General features: G+C 36.4%; 5 protein-coding genes across 7 annotated transcripts in view; 2 read left to right on the top strand and 3 right to left on the bottom strand.

Annotated features, from left to right (window-relative positions):
• The window catches only part of LOC135843976 (histone-lysine N-methyltransferase, H3 lysine-79 specific-like), an 87,104-nt gene extending 83,340 nt beyond the window's left edge, over nucleotides 1–3,764 (bottom strand). Inside the window, exons 1-2 of one of the 2 annotated variants that reach the window (XM_065362048.1) lie at nucleotides 3,395–3,764; nucleotides 3,183–3,223 (exon numbers count right to left, since the gene is read on the bottom strand). In XM_065362048.1, the coding sequence (XP_065218120.1) occupies nucleotides 3,183–3,223; nucleotides 3,395–3,472 (119 nt within the window). In that variant the 5' untranslated portion in view covers nucleotides 3,473–3,764. The remainder of the gene's footprint in view (nucleotides 1–3,182; nucleotides 3,224–3,394) is intronic. The other variant, XM_065362047.1, reaches the window with a different exon arrangement.
• A 122-nt stretch (nucleotides 3,765–3,886) lies between these two features.
• Nucleotides 3,887–6,578, top strand: LOC135843977 (uncharacterized). Its single transcript, XM_065362049.1, has 2 exons — nucleotides 3,887–4,106; nucleotides 4,913–6,578. The coding sequence occupies exon 2, from the start codon at nucleotides 4,992–4,994 to the stop codon at nucleotides 5,715–5,717; it is 726 nt and encodes a 241-aa protein (XP_065218121.1). The 5' UTR covers nucleotides 3,887–4,106; nucleotides 4,913–4,991; the 3' UTR covers nucleotides 5,718–6,578.
• A 2,036-nt stretch (nucleotides 6,579–8,614) lies between these two features.
• Dbp73D (putative ATP-dependent RNA helicase Dbp73D) lies at nucleotides 8,615–11,442 on the bottom strand. The gene is made up of 11 exons (XM_065361539.1): nucleotides 11,242–11,442; nucleotides 10,877–11,159; nucleotides 10,664–10,814; nucleotides 10,456–10,586; nucleotides 10,212–10,386; nucleotides 9,949–10,143; nucleotides 9,692–9,874; nucleotides 9,308–9,620; nucleotides 9,071–9,236; nucleotides 8,863–8,997; nucleotides 8,615–8,785 (listed from the first exon to the last, which is right to left on the bottom strand). Exons 1-11 carry the CDS (start codon nucleotides 11,262–11,264, stop codon nucleotides 8,675–8,677), a joined length of 1,866 nt encoding a protein of 621 aa, XP_065217611.1. The 5' UTR covers nucleotides 11,265–11,442; the 3' UTR covers nucleotides 8,615–8,674.
• A 194-nt stretch (nucleotides 11,443–11,636) lies between these two features.
• Nucleotides 11,637–16,121, top strand: LOC135845645 (uncharacterized). 2 transcript variants are annotated; one of them, XM_065364357.1, is made up of 12 exons: nucleotides 11,637–11,823; nucleotides 11,897–12,015; nucleotides 12,088–12,258; nucleotides 12,325–12,476; nucleotides 12,555–12,685; nucleotides 12,766–13,498; nucleotides 13,575–13,770; nucleotides 13,838–13,880; nucleotides 14,788–14,882; nucleotides 14,948–15,349; nucleotides 15,437–15,535; nucleotides 15,684–16,121. In XM_065364357.1, the coding sequence occupies exons 2-12, from the start codon at nucleotides 11,964–11,966 to the stop codon at nucleotides 15,734–15,736; spliced, it is 2,127 nt and encodes a 708-aa protein (XP_065220429.1). In that variant the 5' UTR covers nucleotides 11,637–11,823; nucleotides 11,897–11,963; the 3' UTR covers nucleotides 15,737–16,121. The 2 variants fall into 2 exon arrangements, with proteins under 2 accessions (XP_065220429.1, XP_065220428.1); XM_065364356.1 differs by having other exon boundaries at nucleotides 12,325–12,482.
• Nucleotides 15,774–18,635, bottom strand: Usp14 (ubiquitin specific protease 14). The gene is made up of 11 exons (XM_065364359.1): nucleotides 18,451–18,635; nucleotides 18,194–18,372; nucleotides 18,015–18,122; nucleotides 17,832–17,946; nucleotides 17,576–17,751; nucleotides 17,416–17,504; nucleotides 17,192–17,348; nucleotides 17,061–17,126; nucleotides 16,812–16,994; nucleotides 16,622–16,733; nucleotides 15,774–16,547 (listed from the first exon to the last, which is right to left on the bottom strand). The coding sequence occupies exons 1-11, from the start codon at nucleotides 18,464–18,466 to the stop codon at nucleotides 16,288–16,290; spliced, it is 1,461 nt and encodes a 486-aa protein (XP_065220431.1). The 5' UTR covers nucleotides 18,467–18,635; the 3' UTR covers nucleotides 15,774–16,287.
• Nucleotides 18,636–18,858: the final 223 nt, after the last annotated feature.

Below are 18,858 nucleotides of genomic sequence, written 5' to 3'. Positions count from 1 at the left end.
AAAAAAAAAAATCAACCCCTGCACACAAAATGTCAAAAAAAAAGTCCAAAAAACCCATAATCTCTCTCTACAGGTAAAAAAATTTTGCAACATAATTTTGCTCTTCTTCAATTTTAACATAGAACCCTTGGTTATTCCAAAAATCAATTTTTTGCACCTTGAGAATTGGAAAAAATTTCTTCCATGGCAAAAAAATCGATTTTGGAAAAAAATTATCTGATTTATTTTTTCCACGAAGCTTTATTCTCGAGATATACCAAGCTAAAATTACTAGGAAAGCCCACTATACCGAAAAATTTCCCATTATGAGTTCTGACTAGTCCCCCCCATTTTGTTTCCCTTCATTTTTTTCGCAGGCCCTTGGTTTTAAAAAAATCAATTTTTTGCACCTCAAAATTTTTAAAAAATTTCTTCCATGGCAACAAAAAATCGATTTTGGAGGAAAATGATTCGTTACATTTTTTCCACAAAGCTTTGCTCCTGAGATATACCAAGAAGCTCAAAGTTAGGAAAGCCCACTGGCACTTCATCGAAAAATTTCCCATCATGAGTTTTGACTATCCCCCCTTCCCCTCCGCCATCTCATCGACCTGGAAAAACCAGACGAGGGAAAAATCGTTTTCGTTTTTTTAAATAAAACACATTTCTTTATACTCGTCCAGATGGCTCGTTTAATAAATCTACACAACTCTAACAGATGAATTAAAACTTCAATGGGAAATTCTGGCCTTGAATGTGTATTTTTAATGACTTTCATGACCACTGTCACAAAACAGGGCTATTTAGACCGAATGCGCGTGTTAATCGTTTGAATATTTTGCCAAAAATTTCATTGTCTCGTTGTAGTAATCAAATAACAGAAACCAAACCAAAACAAACCTCAAGCACGAATAAAAATCACAGAATTCAACAAAAGCTGAAAATTTCAAACAAAGCTCAAGCTCATCCCACTAAATTTTAATAAAAACTCGAATCAAGGCCATCTGTATTCTACCTTAATTTCACCACCTGACTGAGTCATAAAATAAGATAGCTAGATCCAAAAAAAATACACTCCAAGTATCAATAATATTTCACATTCTTGTCAATTTCCTCTCTCTCTATCGAAATAGGCAGCTAAATTTTCACATATTTTTCATTCTAGTCATATCAGTCGAACTGTCGTTTCACGAGACGAAAAAAAAAAACATTACACGAGTTATTTTCAAAGACCAGCATGATTCAAGTTGGAAAATATCTGCGATGGAATTTACAAAATTCACGTATATTTTGCTCATTTAATTCTAATCTGGACGGAAGTACGATATATACGCAAACATACGAAAATGGAAAGGAAATTAAAATCACCAATCGCTTATATAAGATAAGATGAGGGATAGGAGGAGAGCTGATAACGTACTCGTTCACAAAGCATTCGAGTATGCCGGCTGGTTCTGGTATTTTCCCGCTAAAAATACCGTCGTCGTCAAGTGAAAAATCGTTGCCAATATTCTCAAGAACACATACGTAAGTACTTCAAATCGATACAGTGAACTGTGCATATTACGATAGGTAATGGTAGGCAAGAGGGGGCCACGTGAGGTAAACCGATTGATAATCGGTGTCATTCGAACGTTTTCATAAAATTCTTATCTTCGGTTCAAATTCAGCGAACGACTGATAATCGAATGAGAATTTCAGAAATAAAAATCATACGCTTGACACGAGGCGAGGGAAAAAAATTGACTCGAAAACGATCGGATTTGAAAAAAAAGAAGACTAAAAACCTTGACCTTGTTTCCCTTCGAGTCAACAGGCGAGATATTGAAGAAAAAAAAATAAAGAATCGAGGCATATGCAGTATGCACATTCGATAGGTAGGCCTGAAAAAGCAACGTCGTCGACTGTGGACGAGAAGAAGAAATTTCGTTGGTCGTCGAGAAAGAGAAGAAAATTAGGAAGCGAGGCCACTGGAACAAACGCAATGACTATGGACATTCCATTGAAGACACGCAGAGCACAGAGGTAGGTGAAGAGCTGCGCTGTGCGCAGACTGCTGCGGTAACAGGTAACCGGTGGTCATTGGCCCTCTGTTATCTGTTGGCTCTTCTTGTTGTTCGGGAGTCTGCGTGATCATTGACCCCGGCGACGTTAATGACTTGTGCAATCTTGATAAGTCCCACTATTCGGTTGACGACGACGTTATAGATTTTTATAATCTCGACCAGAGCAGAGCACATCGATGGTAGTCGCAAATCGATAGAAAATGGATCCAATTTTAGAATTCAGCAAGTTCGCTAACCCGATGACGACGACTACACACTCGAGAGTTTCAACAATAATGTCAGATCATAGACGTGGATATTGTTGGCGGTTTAATGGCGCGAGCATCGAGCATCGAGCTTCGAGTTCGAGAGCGTGTTTATCGAATGAAGGCCACTCGACGACCGACGACAACAGTACCCTATCGACTAGTTTTTTTTCATTTCTTATTCTCCTCTCTTTCTCTCTCACACGCTCATGAGCGACTCCCTCCAGGTTAATGGAGAAGCTTTTGGCTGTTCGAAACGAACGTACGTGCGCGTATAACGATTACCGGTTCATCTTCGAAGACGTCGTTTTAGAAAAGAATTCGTTAAGCGAAGCGAACGTTAAATCACATGGCAACATATCTGCTACGTTTGATCGTTCATTGCTCCCTATGCGCTTGCCGAAGCCGACTCGACTCGTAATCGAAATTAAATTAACCATCGCTTCCGGTTTACCCAACCAATTGCCTTCTACGCGTACCTTGAAAAATCAAAAAACAACGTTCATTATCAACAAGTAAATAGCTCAGCTCGGTTGATGATAGCGCGAGCGTAGTTACTAAATTTCATCATAGGCTCTGCGAATTAAACTGATAAATCGAAATTACTTTACCTTACCACCTCGTATCGTAAAGATGGTACGAAACTCACGCACACACACGATCAAATCAAACAGAAAGAGAAAACCCGCCGAAAAATTCACGAGCATCGCCGCCGATTCGATCGGATTTACACACAATTAATTTCGAGTACACGTAGGGTTATAAATAGTAGTACGGTTTTCTGTCGAGTTTTCCTGCCTTCGATCGAACGATAAAAATAAACGAAGCGTGGTTTTTCGGTTCTGAATACCGTACACACGTTTCTCGTACTACGAAACAGGTACCAACTTACCTCATAGTTTCGACGATTTCCAACACACCATCGTGTTTATCCTGCAAATAACAGATAAATTTATTAGTCGATCAGTTCAATGAAACACATCGAGGAATTATTCATCTCTGTACGTCCCAATATAGCTTGTTCGTACTCTCTGTATCAGATGATTACCAACTGATAAGCAATAAAAGGGGTAATACTTCGATAATATTATACAGTATACTTACAGATCCTCTTCCAATGACCAATGGCCAATGATAAACAACAGGTTCAGCCCCGACAGGGCTATGCAATTTCAGCTCCATCGTCGGACAACTAGTTTCAGTTATACGAAATATCACGAAAACCCGCACATAATGAACGATTACAATTGACTAATTACACTAAAAACGTTAATATTAACACAATACGCGTACATATTTATCACATTTATGCATTACAATCGAGAAAGAAAATATTACTTAAAAACTAATGGCGAAAAAAAATAAAAATTGATAAAAACTCCACACGCCACGATACTCAAAGCTTCAACCAACACGACCACCAAACTGCGAAAGGCCAAAGGCGAAATGAGAATGTTCAAAATGGCCGACTAGCAAGTACACCAAACTCTCTGCGAGGCGGGCGAGAACGAGACGGCGAATCAAGTTGCGCGTCGATGGTGCGCGCTGGAGCGTAATTACAGTGTTGTCAAGCAGTAGGAGCAAGAGCAACATTGCACTTTGGTATTTGTGGGAAATAGTCATCGTAATTACGCGGTATTTACGTACACGCGCCTTCTCGATCTCGTGTATTCGATTCCCTGACTAGCGTTTATGTTCTCGAAGCGTTAAGATGTAATTTCAATGTTCCTTGTTAATTTTTATAATAAACGTTGTTATTTGTTGTTGACGTGCGTTAATATGTTTCCTACATATTCAGAAGTGGTCGGACCTGTGTCTCGTATGACGAGACCACCTCATGTGTTAGAATGGACAAGTATTAGAATGGTCAAGTGGTAGAAAAAGAGGGAAAAAAAGGGAAAAATATTTTTGTTGCCAACCCACTTTGTTTGGAGAAGAAAATTTTGTAAAATAATTAAAATGAAAAGTAAAGCCCAAGTATTAGAATGGTCAAGTTGTAGAATAGTCAAGTATTAGAATGGACAAGTGTTAGAAAATACAAATATCAGCATGGACTCGGAGAATGTGAGAATTAGGCGAGGCGAAGCCGAGCCGTTTAAAATTTATATTTCATTCAATGAGCATTACTCCCCTTGGTGAGTTCAGACGGAGGCTGGACATTACCGTGTATGTAGACAGTACCTGCGGTAGTTTCTAAAAAAACTGTACTCACCGAGGCCGAAGGCCGAGGGAAGTTAACAGACATAGTATGAACAACAAAGCGACCCGCGCAACCAAGGCGAAGCCGAGGTGAGCGGACACAACGCCCCCCAACCCTGAAAACGGCTACCCTTGTACCCTATTATCCAAAAAAGTAGTAAGTCTAAGTACCACTTCCTCATCCTCTTATAACAGATTGCTCTTTTCCCCTTATTTTTCAAATACTTGACCATTCTAATACTTGACTATTCTACAACTTGACCATTCTAATACTTGGGCTTTACTTTTCATTTTAATTATTTTACAAAATTTTCTTCTCCAAACAAAGTGGGTTGGCAACAAAAATATTTTTCCCTTTTTTCCCCTCTTTTTCTACAACTTGACCATTCTAATACTTGGCCATTCTAACACAAGAGGTGGTACCTCGTATGACATCGCTATCGTTACATTCGTTTTTGAAGTGTTGAAAGTTCTTGTGTTGTTCTCGATCACCCTCGAAAGCATGGCGGCATCGAAAAATACGATTCCAATTGATACGGTGAGTGAAATTGTTCGAGCGGCTAGCAGCGCTGTGCTATTGCCCAACATTCCACACTTTACCGGCGAAGTATCATCGACGGAAGCGAAACAGTGGCTGAACAGCATCGAAAACCAAGCAACCATTGCCGGGTGGAACAATATACAGAAATTAGAAGCAGCGAAGCGTTTATTGCTAAAAGCGGCCAAAACCTGGTATCTCCTGTCCGCAGACGATATCAAAACGTGGTATGACTTTCGACAGCAATTTTCCGAGACGTTTATCGGAAGCGAAACCAACGTAGTCGACAAGTGGGAGCGTTTTTCCCTCCGAGCCCAAAACGAAAACGAGTCACCGATCGAATACATCTTCGATAAGCTGCGGTTAGCTAAAGATGTCGGCGCATCAGTGACAGATTCGAAAAATGCGGTATGTTCTGGTTTTAAAAACGAGGAAATGGCCAACTTCCTACGTGTATACGATTATTCGAAAGCGGCGGATTGGACCAGACGTCTTCGTGAGTTCCAGTCAAGCAAACCATCGTTAAATCGTCCTTCATCGCCCAGTGATTCGTCATCTGACAACGATTCGAATTCCGAGGAGAAATCGAGTGGCTGCCTTTCTAACGTTTCTGAAAGCGGTCCATTTCAACGAGGAAAATCGTGTGTCGAGGACGACACACCGGAAAGGATGGCCGATTGTGGGAAATAGTCATCGTAATTACGCGGTATTTACGTACACGCGCCTTCTCGATCTCGTGTATTCGATTCCCTGACTAGCGTTTATGTTCTCGAAGCGTTAAGATGATAGACCATAGAGTCCGAACGGCTCCCGTGTGCCCGTACGTATGTATGTACGCGTATACGTGCGCGCGCGTGGGGGGGTAGTTTTCGTCCATGTTTCACAACTTGTAAACGGTTAAAAAACGCAACCCGGCAAGCTGCCTCCGTGGCGGCTTAGCTATGATAACGGGTTGCTGTGCAAGAGGTCTTGGGTTCGATTCCCGCGTCCGGCACAAATTTTTTCAAAATTTTTTTTCGTGATTTTTATTTTTACAAGTTGAATTTTTACAGAAAAAGTAATTAAATTATTTTTTTTTGCTTTCAAACAATGAATAAATTTATCAATATTATGTTTTGAATGATATGCCGAATTAGGCGAGGCGAAGCCGAGCCGTTTAAAATTTATATTTCATTCGATGAGCATTACTCCCCTTGGTGAGTTCAGACGGAGGCTGGACATTTACCGTGTATGTAGCACTTGCGGTTGTTTATAAAAAAATTGTACTCACCGAGGCCGAAGGCCGAGGGAAGTTAACAGACATAGTATGAACAACAAAGCGACCCGCGCAACCGAGGCGAAGCCGAGGTGAGCGGACACAACGCCCCCCAACACTAAGGCCAACACTAAAATTTTACTCAAAAAAAAAACTCATCAATAGGCTAAATCGTAAGATACGACGTATTCAATTGTACTCGCGTCGCGAGCTTTGGGAGCCGTTCGGACTCTATGGTCGAGCGTAATTTCAATGTTCCTTGTTAATTTTTATAATAAACGTTGTTATTTGTTGTTGACGTGCGTTAATATGTTTCCTACAGTATTTATTTTTATTTTTTTCTCCGCAAATTAGCAATTCGAGAGGGATGATTATTTAAGGGGATGAATGATGATGAGCTTATTTGAAAGGTAGCAGGTAGCCGAAGATAATTAGTTGCTGAAGGTGTTAACTGTTGATTAGTAACTAATCGGATTTCTTTTGAAGTTTTGAATGATCTGAACGTGAAATAATTAGGTTTTTCGAGTATCATTTTTTCATCACGATAATTTAGGGATGAGGGTAGCTAATTTACATGTAATAATTGATACTATACCCTTGACAGTTCATTCGTTGAGTAATGAGAAAAGTTTAAATAATGCGTTGAAATTTGATAATCTGAATTTGTATCTCGAATGTTGAATTATTATGTAACGAAACAGTTCGTTTATCTGTTGAATTTGAAATCCAACAGCGAAAATATTGACGACTGCTCTATCACTGAAAAACATCAGCGATCAATAATTAATAAATTGCTCGAATCTAAGATCTTAATTAGAGCATCATTTTCATAACTATCGCTCATTTCAAAACACGATTCAGTGTTTCATTTCTCCTGAGTTATGACTTCTGTAGGCCTGTTTCTGTTTTTTTGTTCAAATGTATGACTTTTCCACTAACTTATTCCTTCATTCATGAACCTACATGTGTTACAAAATCTAACTCATTCTGAACATGAAGAATAATCACTATCAAGATACTTTTTAATGAATCTAATGTTCTTCAACGAGTTAAAACATTAACCAGAATAGCCCAAGTTGTTTTTAAAAATAAAACATTTCTGTAATTTCTCATCATCTCAAATGTTAGGTACCTTTCTGTACCTTTAACTTCAACTCAAAACACGATCAGGTACTAGGCTAAACATTAGGTTGAAATTTATCGAACTGCACAGTGCACATTTCTGATTTCGTAATTTATCGAATAATACCTATCCTTGTGCGGTCGTTTAACTCGAATGAATCGTGCATTGAATTTTATCATTAGAATTTGATTACACAGCTTAGCACAACATTGTTGAATATTCCCATGCGCGAATATTAATCATTTTTATAATTTTTTTCACCTCAAAAATCTGTTTGAAAACATTTTTTTGTCGTAGATTACTTTTTTTTCTCGGTTAGCAGAACGTGCAAACTCTTCTTCGAGTTTCAAAATTAGATGCCTACATAGGTAGGGTACGTATCTTGAAATAGGTAAGTGATGGTGAACTATTTTTTATTGCGATTTGTTTGTTTGTTTTGTTTTTTTTTTGGTTCAAATGATGGTAATAAACCCACCACACACAAAAAATTAGTGAACATACTATAAAGAACGGATCGTTTAGTAACTTCTCACTTTCTCGATGAAACGATACATTGGTAATAAAACGAAAAGGTTTCAAACAACAGTTTTTGTAAACGATCAAGTCACTATCAAAGGTTGTTTTTTTCTTTACAAATTCCGTTACAAAAGAAAGGATACCACTTGTTCAAAACAAATCCTTTCTTGCAACGATTGTTTGTTTTCAGTAGAAACAAAGGTTAAAGAATGGACTCACCGGACTCACGTTGAAAAAAAAAATATATTGACATTGGTTGGGACCTGATGGTGAAAGGCGAAAATAAAAATACTATGTAGAGTGATATACGACGGTTTCTGAGTTAAAATAGAATTTCACGGTTAAATTTGTGTTAGTTTGTTGTTCGAACAAATGAAATTTGTTGTCAAAGTTATCTGCATCAGACAGGAAATGAAATGAACGAGGAATATAAGTTATTCCGCGAGGGATTTCAAATAGGCCTAATAGATTTTATTGAGAAGGTCTGACTCTCTGAGCTTATTCGACGTACAACGTTTAATGAATATTCATCGAGTGGTTTAATACACTTGTAGACTGAAATTACCCACGTACTTTGAATATAACGATAATTTCACCGGCAGAATAGTAGAAACATTCGAATGAAGTGATTCATTTCTACAATATAAAACTTAGATTTCAATAAATTTCTTATTGAATTTAAATAACAAGAAATTACGTAGATGAACATTTCATTTTGTAAAAAAAATACAAATATTTCGAATAAACAAGCGATCATTCGGTTTTCGCAATCGTGGTCTTCTTTTTACTCCTTTTCTTGCCAACATTTCGTACTTTACCGCTCTTAATGGCTTTGTTTGTTCGCAACTTGTTTTCGTCTTCTTTCTATAAAAATGAATAAAAAAAAGGCCAATAAACGTATTTAGCTCAATTAAACTACCATTGTGTTTTGACCAACTTACTTGAATTTCTGATTTCAGTCCTTCCAAAGCCAATTTGTACGCATTATCCAAATAATTCAAATCTGCCAATTCGACTTTAATTTCATTAACGTTAGATTTACCAGCTACCTTTAAAATGCCGTTAAATTCGTCCACCTAGACATAAAAAATGACGAATTATTTCCATTTCGAGCATAAAAAATTTCCAACAAAAAAAAATATTGCTTACTTGTTCGTTCGTAACAATCACAAGCGAGTTACCCTCTTGTCCAGCTCTACCAGTTCTTCCAATCCGATGGATATAATTTTTAGCAAATTTAGGAGCATCGTATAAAATAACGCATTGCACACCAGGTAAATCAATACCTCTAGCTAACGAATCGGTAGTAACCAAACTGAAAATTCATTACGAATTAGAAATTTATCGAAGTAGGTGGCGAAGTTTTGAGTTATACTTATTCCTTACATGTCAATAGATCCTTTGGAAAATTTACGAAGCACTTTTTTATGCTCAAGTGGTGATAATTTCGAAGACATCTCGAAAATATTCCAAGACTTGGTTTCTTCGTCTTTTACGTTCAATTGCTGCAAAAGCTTCACTAAACGATGCACGAATTCTATGGAATCGGCAAAGCACAGAATCCGTTTCCAGTTGTGTTTTCTGATTAGATGATATAATACCAAAGGTTTTACTTCCGACGAACAGACTGAATAATATTCCGTGAGTTCTTTCGGCGTTGTAAATTTACCAATGAATTCTCCTCGGTTGGATTCTGATTCTGAAATAACACGACTTTGGTTTTTTAAAACGTTCAAGAAAACTGTATAAATCAGGGAGATATATACTCACTTGGTTCATTCTCTTTTTCATCGGATTTCACGACAGAAGTAAAAAGTACCGGTTGAAAGAGACCAAGTTGTTGCAATTTTTCAGGATCTTGAGATAAAGTAGCAGAAAACAATAATTTCTGAGGTCTGGGAGGTTTCTCAATAACATTTGCCAATGTTAAAAACACCGATGATGAATTTTTTTCTACACATCAAAGAATCAGATTAATCTCAACCATGTGAAAATAAATGATAAGACAAAAATTCGAAATAATTTACCAAAAGGAGGGATACGGTTTCGTAAATGTTTCAGCCAATCGTTTTGCGTCGATTCCATAACATGATCAGCTTCGTCGATGATTAAAAATTTCAAATTCGATAGTGAAAATCCATTGGTGTATTTGATATGTTCGACTAATCGTCCCGGAGTTGTGACCACAATATCGACTAAACTACGATATCCATTTACGGGATCTGGAAATTGAAATTTAATTATTGGAAAGAAGTTGAGATTCAACGTGCAAGTAGTGAAAATTATTTACCCGATGAAACCAATTTCTTTCTCTCCTTCTCTAACGTAGATGTTCCTAAACAGATCACATTTAAATTTGTCACACCGACGTACTGTTTAAACACCTTGAAAACTTGAAACGCTAAATCTTTAGTTGGTAACACGACTAATGCTCTGATACGAGTAATTAATCTAGTTTTGAGGATCTGTAAATCAAATAAAGAGTTTAAATATTTTTATACTTGATAAATTCTTATGAAATTTGAAAGTTATACCTGAATAATCGGTAAAACGAACGATAGTGTTTTACCACTTCCTGTTGGAGCCGATACGCAGGCATCACGATGCCAAAATTTATGACCTTTACGATGACAATTCAATAACCAAGGTATTAGCTGACTTTGAACTGGAACAACAATAAAATTTTGTTACGAATATTGCTGCGTATTAACCACGAAAAATTTACAATATTTCATCAATTACCTGGGAAAAAATGAGTGATTTTATTATGTTGCAGCTGATTCACCAAAGAAGGATCCAAATAGGGGATATCATTAATGGTAACAGATAAATTCTTCAAGTCTACAGATACCACAGAAGGATTAGCCAGCCATCCAGGCAGTACTCGTTTGATCTAAAATAAAACCACAATGTAATACAAGACGAAAAAAGGCACTCAAGTATCATAGAAATTACCTTCTGAATTTTCTTAAAATCCAAATTTTTAAGGATAGTGAAATTCTCAGGTTCATTCGGCTCACTGCTCGATTCAATTTTAGATTCGTTTGATTTCAGTTTTTTAGCCGGAGGTTCCTCAGTAACCGGTGTTGATTCTGGAGTGACCTGAATAACTTCTTTAGTTTCATTTCTATCCTGGATTTTCCTCTTGTATTTTTTTCGCTCTTCGATTTTTTGTAATAAACTGCTCAACGCATTTGGATTACTTTGAGCTTCTGGTTTCGGGTCTTCGCCCCAATATCTAAGAAAACGTAAAGAGGTGGATATAGGTTCATAATCAAGAAAAGTTTCAATGTAAGAAAGTAATAAGGCTGAATACATACCGGTTTATTTGAGAAAAACTCATGTCTACGGACTGATCACAGTTGAAATTAATTTTCTTTCCCCTTCAAAGTGCTAGATGAGGACATTCTACTGAATCTGCGACTTGAAGCGATGATTTTATGCATTAATACTTGAAAAATTTGAAGAAATTCGCAATAAAATTGAAAATCTCGTGGTGTTTCCACATTTTTGATTAAAATTTTTATCAATTTTTACCCTTTCTTATTTACATTTAAAAACGCTAAGTCGAATTTTTGCAGCACACTTTATTCGTGGTGAGGTGCCAAAATTGCTCCAGAAATAACTCACCACAAAATTTTACCTACCAAAATGTGCAAAATAGCGGTCTTCTGTCCAGAAGTTTGAAAAAACACTTCAACAAGCCAATAAAATTTATTTCGAAAAATAGTGGGAAATGAAAACGTTTTGTGAGAAAAATGAAATAAATCGTGCAAAAATGTAAAATAAATGGAATAATTTTGCGAATTATTCGTTTAGAAAACGTTGAAAATATTACTGAACGTATTAAGTATGTTATAAGTTCGATCCAATGTCTATTCATCTTCGTATTTTGTTCCTAGGTGAGTATTCTACATGGTCGATTTTAGCCTAGAAATATCCTCAATCATTTACCTTTCTTGTGTTTCTAACTAGCATGTCGCAGTATTAGTTGTTAAGTTACTTTGAAACATCTAATGAATAATACTCATCAGCTTTCGACATGGATGACGTAGAATATCTTCTTCCATCGGAAATCGCTCGATTAATTTATGGTTTGTATAACGTTCATTACTTTCTGAAAACCTTCATCGACCGAGGTTTCTTATTCAAACCACATTGCGTAGGCCATCTCAAAGCTACCGAATCTGAAGAGGTATCTAACAAGTTCCTAAACGAATGTCCCGAGCTATCGGAATGTCGAGAATTACATAAGCAAAATCGCACTTTCAAAACCAAAGCAAACGGAATGACGCTGAAAGAAATCTTGGACCAGTATATGAGCATGCATGAAATGAGTAAGTTATTGGTTAGTTAATTTTCGAGCTATGAAATTCGAGTATTCTAAAGACGTGTGATTTTAGTTCTAGGTACCGTGAATCAATTAGTTGGAAAGTCACAACAGTTCACCGATCCGGTAGAAGCTTTAAATTATTTAATGAGCGATAACTCCAAAATTGAACAGTCTTCTGCAGATGACAACATCGACGATCAACATTCCCCCGGAGGACATTCTGTGCGTGTAAGTGAACATTACCTTTGTCTTTTTAAATTTCGTGCAATTTTTTTATTTCATTTTTCGCTCGAAATTCAGAGTAGTTGCGATGAAGATTTGTTTAGCGATTTCAGTCTGAATTTGAAAACACCCGATAAACACAAATCTCGTGAAAAAGTTACCAAAAACATACCGGAGACGCTTATTGAATTGAGTGAAACGATCGATAAGTACGTAAAGTTCACTTCTGACTCTGTTCTTTTCTGTATCCTGATTAAATAGCACTAATTTTTTCTGGAATAATTCGCAGAAGTATTCAAGAAACCACCCCCGAATCGAATAAGCCTCCTTCTAGACCAGGCTCCGATGTAATAATACGCCAAAGTACCAGACTACAGTTGAAAAAACAACTGAAGAACGACCGTTCTTGTAATTCTGACAGCATTAAGGAACTTCGAGTAAATCCAAACGACGACTGTGACACTCCTCATAAAGTAGGAAATCCTCCATACTCGGAAAACAAGCTGTGGAAACCAAGAGCTGCAATTTGTCTTCTATCTTCCGATTCGGAACCAGAATCTACCTCGCTAGCCCCTCCTGTCATACCCGTTACGAAACCTCCTAGTGCTATTTCTGAAAGACTGAATGGATTTTTTGAAAACGCCACCAAAAAGAAAACTATAAAGACCATGAAACCTCGAAGACCCCCTTCATGTACGCCGTCGTGTTCTAGTGAAAAACCCGCCAAAAGTGAGAAAAAATGTAAACGTAACCGGATACCTGCCAAATGTGGTTCGAAAAATTCCACCAATGAACGTAAAAAATCTAAATTAACCGTTGAAAATGATAAACCACCGGAAGCTGCTGCAAGTGATGTAAAAAAGCTAGAACGTAAGTCCGATGAATTTGTATTCACTTCGGATGTACAGCAGGCTGTCGAGAAACCGAAAATGAGAAGGAAAAGTGGTCCTGTGATGCCATCTTATGATGAGAAATGGGGTGCTCTGAAACTAAATAAATCCCTGTCTGTGATAGACGATGTGGTTAGTTCAAGATCTGAAAAGCCTAAGAAGTAATTATTGTATTAGAATAGAGAATTCATTTCTTGTTATTTTTCAGGTACTTGGAGAAAGGTTGATTAAAAACAAGAAGCTTCAAGAGCACATCGCCGCTAATATAAATGAAGTCATTACGAACTCTCCTCAAAAGAAGATTGGTGAGGTGGACCCTATAGATTTTGAAGAACTGATTAAGACTAGTCTCGAGAAAGTCATCGCCGATCCTGTTTATCAAAATTTCGAATCCGATGTGCTAGGTAATTTGTATTGAAGTTGTGCAGTTGCTAAACTTAGATCGGAAATAATCAATTTTCTGCATTTCAGATGAATTGATCGGTCAAGCTTTCAACCCGCAACAATCGTGCTCGTAAGTGTTCTGTTGATGCTTACTAGTTAATTTTGAATTGTATTTGTAAACAATGATGACGATATTCATGCTTGAATATTGATGATATTTCGCATGGGACGTAATACTGAGTACATGAATACCATTTTATGATTATTTACGAGTAGTTAGTATTTTTCTACAAATGATGAGTAAATTCATGCTTGATTTTTCAATGATGTTCGCATGGGACGTAATACTGAATTTTCCTACATTTTTATGATTAGAATTACTCGATATTTCTTTATTATGATGATCAAATTCATGCTTGATTTTTTAATGATGTTTGGCATGGGACGTAATACTGAATTTTTCTAAATTTTTATGACTAGAATTACTCGTTATTAATCTAGATGATGATCAAATTCATGCTTGATTTTTCAATGATTTTTGGCATGGGACGTAATACTGAATTTTTCTACATTTTTATGACTAGAATTACTCGATATTTTTTCTCTATTATGATGATCAAATTCATGCTTGATTTTTCAGTGATGTTTGGCATGGGACGTAATACTGAATTTGTCTACATTTTTATGACTAGAATTACTCGATATTTTTTCTCTATTATGATGATAAAATTCATGCTTGATTTTTCAATGATGTTCGGCATGGGACGTAATACTGAATTTTTGTACATTTTTACGACTAAAATTACTCGATATTTTCCTAGATGATGATCAAATTCATGCTTGATTTTTCAATGATGTTCGGCATGGGACGTAATACTGAATACGTACCTTATTCTCTATAATTTTGAATCCATAATACCGATATCGATGATGAAAAACATTCATGCTTGATTATTTCAATGATATTCGCATGGGACGTAATTCTGAAGATATCTATCGATATTTAATCTACGTATTAATTTTATACTCTGATACAGCGATGTCAGCTCTCAACCAGAATCGACAAGAAATCAGGCCAACCTTGCTTTAGAAATCAACGCAGATACTCAGATTAGTACCGATGCCAATATAGGTACGTTTCCGAAACGAATACCGACTTTTTTCGTTACTTTTTCTCATCTTGGAACCATGTTTCAGATATCGATGACCCTTTGGCGGCGAATAACGAAGAAGTTATCCAATCGACTGAACACGAACAAAATCCGGCTATTATTATTGAAATACGCGAAGATCAGATAACAACCAACCAAGAAACGTATATCGAAAAACACACTCCAGTTTCCGAAGAATTTCGTAGCTACTTTAGTAATATACCTGGCATCGAATCATCACCGGATACCAAACTCGGTAATGCTTTGAAATCGGACGAAAACGCCAGCGTTATTAATTTAGTCGCCCCTAATGGAGAAATCACTGAATCGTGTAAAGTAGGCGATAATACCGCAGAAAGGATCGTTTATAGCGGGAATTCCATACTGTTTCCTTTCAACGAGGGTATTCCTATGGTTACTTATGGGAGAAGTGCCGAGTTTCAGATTTGTAAGTTGTAATTTTCTGGTACATATTCTTAAAACTGTTGATGTGTCGAAGAGATCTTTGACGAGGTGATTTCTGTTCCTTCTTTAGGTGGCACTCCTTCATCGTTAACGCAAGTTAGTCGTAAAAATCGATTCGTTACTATTGCTCCGAAACCAAATAACGGTCTTCTAATGGAGAATTCGACAGGTAATGTTGGTACGAATGATGATTTGTACGATATAAACTTCGCGTAGAATTTCTATCTTTGATGCTTCTCTCTCTCAAATGCTTCTGTTAAGTAGAATTTCTTAGTTGTAAATTTTCAAAAATAATCGTGATTTTTTTCATTTTTAAGATCTTATTAAAGCTCAAAAGAAAAGACGAACTAGGGGAGGAAAACGCCCATAGATTGCTATCAGCGGAGGATATTTCAAAAAACACCGAATTAACTTAATTTTTGTATTTATTCGATACTTTATATAAATAACACAAAAATACATAAAATGTATAAATTACGTAAAAAAAAAAGAAGAGAAAAGAACAAAGAAAGATGTCGCGCTGTGGTTCGTTTCAATAAGATAGCTCGCTGAGGAGAAATGAAATATCGAGCTTATTAATAGTTGTTGTTTACTTTAAAAATGTAATGTATTTTATAAGTTCCATCGAAGAGATGGTTTTTTTTTACGTTGATCTCATCGAGTAGTTGTATTTTCATTTTGATATAAGTAATTTATTTCTCAAATTGAGAAGATGATTAATTTTTATTTTGTTATTACATTGATCTGGTCCAGTATACGTTTTTTCTTTCATTTAATTTCCTTCGATTAGCGACTTTTTACATGGGAAAACAGTCTTTAAAACATTCCTTTGCGGATTATCTACATACGATCAAATAAGCTAAAAGCTTTCGAGACTGACTCGAGTACTAGAATGGTAACGAGGAGAGATTTACACGGTTTTTATTTAGCGTCTCCTTGTTTAGGTACTTTTAGCAATCTAGGACCGTAAAGAAGGACGTAAGCGCAATGCCAGTCTCCACCTCCGGAAAGCTTGAGGATTTCTTCAGTGGTGACAGGAGTAACATCGCTGTCGTCACATTTTATCCATTGGTCTTCCTTATATCGAACCCAGGCAACGTAATGGCCGCTCGAACTAGATCGACCTTTGTGCGTAAGCACCGCTTGTAACGTATAGTAACCGGAATTATTCGAACCGACGTCTGAAAACAGAAATCCAAAGTTAATAGAGAGGCAAAAATTAAGAAATAATTTGTTAAATGCGAACAGAATTTACCATCGGGAAATGAAAATGGTTCCGTTGTGTATTCTTTTACAACTTTGGAAGTAGAACCGGGGTTTTGATTATCGGCGCTCATAGCTTCGGTCACTTTTTGCTCTTCGAGTTCCTGCCAAAAAAAAACAACAACAGAGTTTAGATTTCGATTTGAAAACTAGGCCGTGGATGGTTGACGATGTATACGTACTTTGAATTTATTTCGAATAGGAGCCATTTTTTCTTGAAGTTCCGTTGAACAAAGATCATAAGCGTCGAACTCAAAAGGAAACTTGATATCTTTAAGGATTTTCGCGTTTATTTTATTATTCTCTTTGTAACAAAATCTAACGAACTGGATAGTAAGATAGGCCGGAAGCCTGCTAATTTTAGCCTGAAATTATTTCGAAAAATTAGACGACAGAAAAATGTAAACAAACATGATTAACGTGCCACGTACCGTTTTCGTAAACACAGCATCTCTTCCTAGAATAGCAGACTGCTTCGTGATCTGTTCTTGCATTTTCTGTAGAAAAGAATTCAATTAGACGAGTATTGATTCGATTGAATGATTGAAAATGAAATACGTACATTTTTTAAACCATTCAGCATGTATTTTACTTCCTGAGAAATGAAACAGCTCAACTGTAAGAAATCTTCGGCAGTTTTCGTAACTGGTTCGTCGTCGCTTTCGTTACATTTCCATTCGACTTGAAATTTACCTCCGAAATATTGCTCGACGAATGATCTACGAATTGAAAATGATTATATTAACAATGTCAAATTACGAATATTGAAGTAATAAAACAACGTACTTGTATTTAGCAGCACTTTCACTATTTTGTAAAGGTGGTAATTTCATTTGCAATATCCTTACTAGTTCGGTCCAACATTCATTGGCGTCCTACGTGAAACATTGAAAAATTATTATACAACGAACTCGACGAAATTAATACATTAATGAGAAATTATTACCTGCTGCATATAAGTGCCTCCTTGACCTCGTTCGGCGAATCGAGGAAACGCGGTATGTAACATTTGCAATAGAATAATCGGGTGTTTGGCAGGACCTTTCTCCATTTGAGGAACAAGATCACGAAACGATGCAACTATCGACTTCGATACTTCATCGTTAGTGTTTAAACTGATGGCTGAAAAATGAAAATTTACGTCATTCGAGTTTCGACTATCACTGGCAAAGAACAAACAATAACAAACGCAATAAACGAACCTTCTTTATAATTATTTAGAGCTTCTCTCAATTCAGGAACAGATTTCAAACATTGAACAGTAGCGTTCATATAACAAGTGTTACCCAAATTATGCAAACCAGCTGGTAAATCGAGCTAAACAAAACAAACTGTTGGAATACACACGTAAAAACACACGTATGGTAATATTTTAGAATACGAACCGACGACGCTAATTCAGCTTCGTTCATATCTTCTAAAAAGACAGGTTTCACTTCTGGTTCTTTGGCTATTTCTTCTTCTTTGGTACCCATCATGAGCACCATAGCTCCCTATGGAAAAAACACCTTTCAGAACACTAGTACAGAGTTTTAAAAATATGGTTTTAAAAGTCGACACTTACATCAGCTAATTTGATGTTACCCCAGTCGTTATCTTTCAAAGTGGTTCCTTTCAACATAACTTTCTGTCGTTCTGGCTGGACACCTGTTAAGGCGAATAATTGAGCTTTGAATAGGATCGGTTCTTCGTCGGTGTTTGCTTCGACATTGTTGAACAATTCTTTGCCCCATTTTACTTTAACTAAAACAGATGAAATTTTAACAAATGATGATATGAAATTTGACTGAAATTTTACTCTAATGATCGATGGTACTTTACCTTTATATGATGGCATCTTTGCATTCAATGGTACGCTAGGATGATTGAACGAGAGACGAGGTATAGAAATTTGAAAATTAAACGCGATTTTCTACAAAATATACAGTTTTATCAATGAAAATATTCACTCAAATTTGCGAACAAAAATTGAAAAATAACTACTCATGCAACCATCGATGACTGGCAGGTAAAAAATAATTAAATTTCATTGGATTGCGCGGTTCAACCAGTACAAAAGCTCGAAATCATCGGGTACAAATTTTAAAAAGCTTTGAAAAATTAAATATCCGATCAATTTTGAATAAATAAGGTAATCAAAAGGCAATTTGAATGTTCAAAATTGCATTAAATGAATTAAATGTTTAAAATATTTCCGATTTCGTGAGAATTTATTAAAAATAGACGTAA

The sequence above is a fragment of the Planococcus citri genome, chromosome 4 (genome assembly GCF_950023065.1).
Source record: "Planococcus citri chromosome 4, ihPlaCitr1.1, whole genome shotgun sequence".
Taxonomy (NCBI): domain Eukaryota; kingdom Metazoa; phylum Arthropoda; class Insecta; order Hemiptera; family Pseudococcidae; genus Planococcus; species Planococcus citri.
This window is presented reverse-complemented; position numbering and strand designations above follow the sequence as displayed.